Raw genomic sequence first — 8050 nt, forward strand, 5'->3', positions numbered from 1 at the left:
GTTCTATATGTGTTGGGATTTGATACTGTTCTATATGTGTTGGGATTTGATACTGTTCTATATGTGTTGGGATTTGATACTGTTCTATATGTGTTGGTATTTGATACTGTTCTATATGTGTTGGGATTTGATACTGTTCTATATGTGTTGGGATTTGATACTGTTCTATATGTGTTGAGATTCTCACTGTTCTATATGTGTTGGTATTTGATACTGTTCTATATGTGTTGGTATTTGATACTGTTCTATACGTGTTGGGATTCTCTCGCTGTTCTATACGTGTTGGGATTCTCTCTGTTCTATATGTGTTGGGATTTGATGCTGTTCTATATGTGTTGGGATTTGATAATGTTCTATATGTGTTGGGATTCTCACTGTTCTATATGTGTTGGTATTTGATACTGTTCTATATGTGTTGGGATTTAATACTGTTCTATATGTGTTGGTATTTGATACTGTTCTATATGTGTTGGGATTTAATACTGTTCTATATGTGTTGGGATTTGATACTGTTCTATATGTGTTGGTATTTGATACTGTTCTATATGTGTTGGGATTCTCACTGTTCTATATGTGTTGGGATTTGATACTGTGATCTTTATTGCGTTTCGATGTTCCTAACATACAGTATTGCTCACCATGTGTCTGCTGCAGAATATGTAACTGTATCGATCCCCCCCTTCCCCATCACTACAGAATATGTGGCCCTTTGACACTTGTAGGTGTTCTTAGACTCTCTGTTTTCACTGTGCACCCATTGTCCCTCGCTCCACTTTCTTCCAATTAAGGGTGCCATTTGCCATCTGCTTGTTTGGGGGAAAGTCAAGCCTGGTCAAAGGCTGAGGATCAATTTCTCCTTATTTAGCTCAGGGAGACATTGGACTGTTAGACTGTGATTTGTAGGCCCGTGTTCGCCTCACTCTCATTCTTTCTTTCTTTTCCTTTTTTCTCTCTTCCATTCCCACCCCCTACCTGACTTTCTCTCCTTTTCTGCCTCGATCCCTTTCCACCTCTTCCTCTATCCCACCCCCCCCCCCATCTCATGTCAAACCATCAGCAAACTCAGATCCCAGACTACGCTGAGCTGATTGTGAAGTTCCTGGAGGCCTTGATTGACCGCTACCTGCCAGGTACAGAGGAGGAGAGGAGCGAGGAGCAGCTCCGTACCCCCACCTCCCCATACCCCCCCGTCACCCAGAGCCAGCTCAGCATCACCGCTAACCTCAACCTCTCCAACTCCATGACCTCCCTGGCCACCTCGCAGCACTCTCCAGGTTAGCATAGTATACATGCGTGAACACAATCTTTACTGATCCACCCTGGGAGTAACACAGGCTCAACAGCAGACCAGTGCCCCTAGAGCACACGCACACACCATTTATACATAGAGGCCGACACACAAATACACCACTAACATCCTACTTATGATGCTTGCTGAGTCCTACCAATGTAAGGTGTTCTGTAGAGTATCTCGAGGCAAAGTGTCTGTGGGTGCTGTTGCTGTGGGTTATTTCTAGGTCTCCCGCTAGGTTTCTCTACATTTGAAACTGGTATCTCTTCTGACAATATTATGATGATGCTGCTACTGCTGTGTACTAAAGATATCAAATGTTGCAAGATGTCAGAAAAGCACTGCAAGATTTTAATTATTGCCAAAAACAGTATAATTACTTGGACAAATGCTGGAATGTAGTGTGTTTGAAATATGCAGGGGTAGTTAGTCAGCACCATCAAACATTTCAGATATTTCATTTTTTATGTTGCGTGTGTCGACTGTCTGTCATGCTAATCCCCTCCCTCTCTCTCTGGGTCTAGTCTGTGTGTAACCTCCCCATCATGCTCTACTCGCTGTGGTGTAGTCTATAGATGGTCCCCAACTCTCTCCCATCCCAACAAAAACATCTGGTACAAATTACAACCATGGAGCCTCTCTGGAGCCGCTAACGCTAGCCCCAGTTTGCAAACTGTGGTGACTCTCATCACGTGTCCATTTCTGTCTGTTGTTCTCACTATGCTAGCTGCTAGCTTTTAGAATCACCTAGCTAATACCAGTGTTTTTGTTATTACCTGTAGAATAAATGGATTGTATTATTTCTATGTATCAGTGCTATATTGCTAAAGTAGTTATAATGTATTGTTATCCTTCCCACAGAAAAATATACATTTCATTCTTAGTAGACTTTCATACAGTTATTCATGACATTTAAAACACCTCCAGGTATTGTCTTTGCTTAACACTCTGTTTCTGGTTACTTTTCAACGGTCTGTATCTGAAAACCACCTCATTGAAATCTCTTCATTTCTTCACGTCAATGCTAAAGATCCATCTTGCTCTCTATTTTCATTCAGTGTTATTTGACTTTCATTCTCTCCCTGTTTTTGTTCTGTTACCCTTGTTTTAATGTGTTTCTCATCTCCTCAGTTGCTGTGGTCATTATTTATTGTTTCTGTCCTTCTCTCTCTGTGAAGCCTCTCTGCCTTGCTCTAAGTCAGCCGTTTTTGCGCCACACCTCCTCCCAGGTACTCTTCCTCTTTGACCTTGTGACCCCAGAAGTCAAACAAGGTCAATTAACCTCATCCCCCTGAGTAAAAAACACCAAAATGACTAATCTAATGTGAAAAGGGAGTGTGAGAAATCCCCTAACTGTACCCAGTGCCAGAATAGCATCTTAAAATCTGCCACTCACTGCCAAGCAAAGGGTGATCTTGTTGTTTGTGCTGGTGTGATTGTAAGGAAGGAATAAGGGTCTGGGGGCAGAATTACCATTCAACGATAAAATACTTTATTAGAGGGTAACTTGTGCTCTCTGTCTGACAATGTAGAGGAAGATGGAGATGTTGAATTCATTCAGGGTGAGAATATGTCTTTCGTTTTATACCAAAGCTATGGCACAGCGCCATCTGTTCTTCAACAGTGGTATTGAATTTGAGTGACTGAGAATGACTCTCTCCCTTCTCTTCTCATCTTCCCTTTCTGTTCTCTTCTTCCCTCTGTCCAGTCGTGGATAAGGAGAATGTGAAGCTCTCCCCCAGCGCAGCTCTCTCCACCAGTGGACGGATCCGCCATGGCTCTGCCAGTCAGGTGCAGAAACAGCGCAGCTCAGGCAGCTTCAAAAGGCCTAGCATTAAGAAGATAGTATGAGAAAAAGAGCGATGGAGAGAGTAAAAGCCATTCAAAGGCCTTCTGGCCCACCATGCCACACATCTTCCTGCACTCCTCTTTTTACCCTTTTTGTTTCATTGTTTTCATGATGGACGGTGGATCAACCTGAGGATCAGTGTTGTTTTGGGGAAGTAGCTGCGTTTGTCTCTGTGTTCCTTTGGTTGTCAGGCATCTGGAGCATTGCAACATGAGAGGTTTGGATGGGTGAAGTTACTTGCATACAGAAAGTTGGGCCAAAATGTTTTAAATTTAGTTTTTGTTCATTAAAAGGACTGAAACTGTCATGGTGACTGAAATAATCCATTCATTCAGTAGTCATCTTGATTTTTTTTCTCATTCTGTTGAATTCTCAAAGAATCCAGATATCAGTTGTATATACATACCTACATACATACATACAGTTGGGCAAAAAAGTATTTAGTCAGCCACCAATTGTGCATGTTCTCCCACTTAAAAAGATGAGAGAGGCCTGTAATTTTCATCATAGGTACACTTCAACAATGACAGACAAAATGAGAAAAGAATATCCAGAAAATCACATTGTAGGATTTTTAATGAATTTATTTGCAAATTATGGTGGAAAATAAGTATTTGGTCACCTATAAACAAGCAAGATTTCTGTCTCTCACAGACCTGTAACTTCTTCTTTAAGAGGCTCCTCTGTCCTCCACTCATTACCTGTATTAATGGCACCTGTTTGAACTTGTTATCAGTATAAAAGACACCTGTCCACAACCTCAAACAGTCACACTCCAAACTCCACTATGGCCAAGACCAAGGAGCTGTCAAAGGACACCAGAAACAAAATTGTAGACCTGCACCAGGCTGGGAAGACTGAATCTGCAATAGGTAAGCAGCTTGGTTTGAAGAAATCAACTGTGGGAGCAATTATTAGGAAATGGAAGACATACAAGACCACTGGTAATCTCCCTCGATCTGGGGCTCCACGCAAGATCTCACCCAGTGGGGTCAAAATGATCACAAGAACAGTGAGCAAAACTCCCAGAACCACACGGGGGGACCTAGTGAATGACCTGCAGAGAGCTGGGACCAAAGTAACAAAGCCTACCATCAGTAACACACTACGCCGCCAGGGACTCAAATCCTGCAGTGCCAGATGTGTCCCCCTGCTTAAGTCAGTACATGTCCAGGCCCGTCTGAAGTTTGCTCGAGAGCATTTGGATGATCCAGAAGAAGATTGGGAGAATGTCATATGGTCAGATGAAACCAAAATAGAACTTTTTGGTAAAAACTCAACTGGTCGTGTTTGGAGGACAAAGAATGCTGAGTTGCAGCCAAAGAACACCATACCTACTGTGAAGCATGGGGGTGGAAACATCATGCTTTGGGGCTGTTTTTCTGCAAAGGGACCAGGACGACTGATCCGTGTAAAGGAAAGAATGAATGGGGCCATGTATCGTGAGATTTTGAGTGAAAACCTCCTTCCATCAGCAAAGGTCATTGAAGATGAAACGTGGCTGGGTCTTTCAGCATGACAATGATCCCAAACACACCGCCCGGGCAATGAAGGAGTGGCTTCGTAAGAAGCATTTCAAGGTCCTGGAGCTCAACCCCATAGAAAATCTTTGGAGGGAGTTGAAAGTTCGTGTTGCCCAGCAACAGCCCCAAAACATCACTGCTCTAGAGGAGATCTGCATGGAGGAATGGGCCAAAATACCAGCAACAGTGTGTGAAAACCTTGTGAAGACTTACAGAAAACGTTTGACCTCTGTCAATGCCAACAAAGGGTATATAACAAAGTATTGAGATAAACTTTTGTTATTGACCAAATACTTATTTTCCACCATAATTTGCAAATAAATTCATTAAAAATCCTACAATGTGATTTTCTGGAATTGTTTTTCTCATTTTGTCTGTCATAGTTGAAGTGTACCTATGATGAAAATTACAGGCCTCTCTCATCTTTTTAAGTGGGAGAACTTGCACAATTGGTGGCTGACTAAATACTTTTTTGCCCCACTGTACATACATACATACATACATACCTACATACACACAACTTATTCAGTGTAAGAACTGGACAACTTGATGTTTGGTGATTGCTGCATTATGTGACATAGGAAGATGAGTGGGCGAATCAATGTTGGCGTCCGTGTTGGACCATTATGACATTGAAAAAACAGAGGGATATTGAACCTGTATACTGAAGGACAGGCTCTTGCCTCGGCTCCAACCCAACAGTCTACTCCAAACCAACCCCACTACTGCCTCACACTACCACCTCACAGCAAGTCTGCAGCAGCCAGTCGCCACCTCCATCTATGCCGGGTTGACCAAATGTCGTTAGCAAAACCTTAACAACACAGTCTTAACCTGGATTTGGATGCACATTGTCATTTTGATTCTTCCCAGTTGTGTACATATTTATGTATAGAAAGGATATACTCAATAATAATAATAATAATAATAATTGGGTTGTTTTATCCATGGTGTGCCTTTGTCAGGGTTTTCCGATACGTTTATGTTTGTATAATATATGTATAATTGGTCTGGAAAAGAACAGGTACTAATTATATAGAGACTATTATGTTGACTCTAGGTGGATGTAGAGGTGCGTTAACTATGTCATGATCATCAAGTATACTATCACCAATAATACCCTGCTGCCTGAAAGTATTTAACCTGTACAGATAGTCCTCACTAAATATTGAAGCTATTCTTTTTTAAACATTTGCCATGCTAGAATATGAATTTCAAGATACTGTATAAACTTGTAAATATTTAAAGGCCTTTATTTTATTGATTTGTATCATTTTTTTCGCTATATTTCATTTGGAATGGTTTACAGTTCTGACCGTGACTAGGAAAATGAAGTAATATGCCAAACCCCATCAGTATTAGCAACTACTTGAATACTTAAATTGACATAATATACAGTTGAAGTCGGAAGTTTACATAAACCTTAGCCAAATACGTTTAATCCTAGTAAATATTCCCTGTCTTAGGTCAGTTAGGATCACCACTTTTATTTTAAGAATGTGAAATGTCAGAATAATAGTAGAGAGTGATTTATTTCAGCTTTTATTTCTTTCATCGCATTCCCAGTGGATCAGAAGTTTATATACACTCAATTCGTATTTGGTAGCATTGACTTTAAATGGTTAAACTTGGGTCAAACGTTTCAGGTAGCCTTCCACAAGCTTCCCTCAATAAGTTGGGTGAATTTTGGCCCGTTCCTCCTGACAGAGCTGGTGTAACTGAGTCAGGTTTGTAAAGCCTCTTTGCTGGCATGCGCTTTTTCAGTTCTACCTACTTATTTTCTACAGGATTGAGGTCAGGGCTTTGTGATGGCCACTCCAATACCTTGACTTTGTTGTCCTTAAGCCATTTTGCCCCAACTTTGGAAGTATGCTTGGAGTCATTGTCCATTTGGAGGACCCATTTGCAACCAAGCTTTAACTTCCTGACTGATGTCTTGAGATGTTGCTTCAATATATCCACATAATTGCCCATCCTCATGGTGCCATCTATTTTGTGAAGTGCACCAGTCCCTCCTGCAGAAAAGCACCCCCACAACATGATGCTGCCACCCCCCTGCTTCACAGTTGGGATGGTGTTCTTCAGCTTGCAAGCATCCCCCTTTTTCCTCCAAACATAACGATGGTCATTATGGCCAAACAGTTCTATTTTTGTTTCATCAGACCAGAGGACATTTCTCCAAAAAGTATGATCTTTGTCCCCATGTGCAGTTGCAAACCGTAGTCTGGCTTTTTTATGGCGGTTTTGGAGCAGTGGCTTCTTCCTTGCTGAGTGGCCTTTCAGGTTATGTCGATATAGGACTTGTTTTACTGTGGATATATTTTATTTTGTAAGTGTTTCCTCCAGCATCTTCCCAAGGTCCTTTGCTGTTGTTCTGGGATTGATGTTCACACCAAAGTACGTTCATCTCTTGGAGACAAAATGTGTTTCCTTCCTGAGCGGTATGACGGCTGCGTGGTCCCATGTTGTTTATACTTGCGTACTATTGTTTGTACAGATGAACGTGGTACCTTCAGGCGTTGTGGAAATTGCTCCCAAGGAGCAAGCTTCTGACCCACTGGAATTGTGATACAGTGAAATAATCTGTTTGTAAACAATTGATGGAAAAATGACTTGTCATGCAGAAAGTAGATGTCCTAACCGACTTGCCAAAAGTATAGTTTGTTAACAAGAAATTTGTGAAGTGGTTGAAAAACAAGTTTTAATGACTCCAACCTAAGTGTATGTAAACTTCTGACTTCAACTGTATATCAAAATATTGCTGTTGATCACTGTGTAAGTCTACCACCTGTCTTAAGATTGTGTGATACAGAGTTGATTGCATTGAAGTTCTGGTTTGATAAGATTCCAATACGTTTTCCTGATTTCCTATTCACATACACAGAGGTGTCTCTTCTCTCTGGTTGAATGAGGTTGAATGAATTCTACCTATGAGTTCTCTCCTATGGCCAAATGAAAAGTTGTGAGGGGAAATGAGGGCGGCCATTACTTTGTCTGAAAGTCGTTGTTCCTCTAAAGTACCAGTACCTTCCTCTTGATTATAAACCTTTTCATTTGTGCATATCAGTAAGGCTATATGGTAGAAGCTGCGAATACCCATCTAGATTCCTGACCCTTTGTATCTGCAGACATGGAAGGGTTGGGAACGGCTGTTAATGAACAGTCATTGGGACAGGACCTCAATCCCAGATGCCCTTGCGTCAGATCCAGGGACACTGCACCAAAGACTAGCTTGCACTATGGGAAAGGATAATGATGATATCCATTCATTCAAAACATGTTTTAGAAATGTTGCTCTTAATGAACAATGATTACTTTTTTGTGTGTGTGTGTGAGAGAGAGTGTGCAAAGCTGTCATCAAGGCAAAGGATGGCTACTTTGAAGAAT

At 41.4% G+C, this 8050-nt stretch overlaps 1 protein-coding gene across 4 annotated transcripts in view; it reads left to right on the forward strand.

Annotated features, from left to right (window-relative positions):
* The window catches only part of LOC110504061 (neurofibromin), a 118714-nt gene extending 115244 nt beyond the window's left edge, over positions 1-3470 (forward strand). For 2 of the 4 annotated variants that reach the window (XM_036962075.1, XM_036962076.1), the window contains 2 exons: positions 1058-1274; positions 3000-3470. In XM_036962075.1, coding sequence (XP_036817970.1) covers positions 1058-1274; positions 3000-3142 — 360 coding nt within the window. In that variant the 3' untranslated portion in view covers positions 3143-3470. Of the gene's footprint in view, positions 1-1057; positions 1275-2823; positions 2854-2999 lie in introns of all 4 variants that reach the window. The other 2 variants (XM_036962074.1, XM_036962073.1) reach the window with 2 other exon arrangements.
* The last annotated feature ends 4580 nt before the right edge of the window (positions 3471-8050 follow it).

This window comes from Oncorhynchus mykiss, chromosome 24, assembly GCF_013265735.2.
Source record: "Oncorhynchus mykiss isolate Arlee chromosome 24, USDA_OmykA_1.1, whole genome shotgun sequence".
In the NCBI taxonomy this organism is placed as follows: domain Eukaryota; kingdom Metazoa; phylum Chordata; class Actinopteri; order Salmoniformes; family Salmonidae; genus Oncorhynchus; species Oncorhynchus mykiss.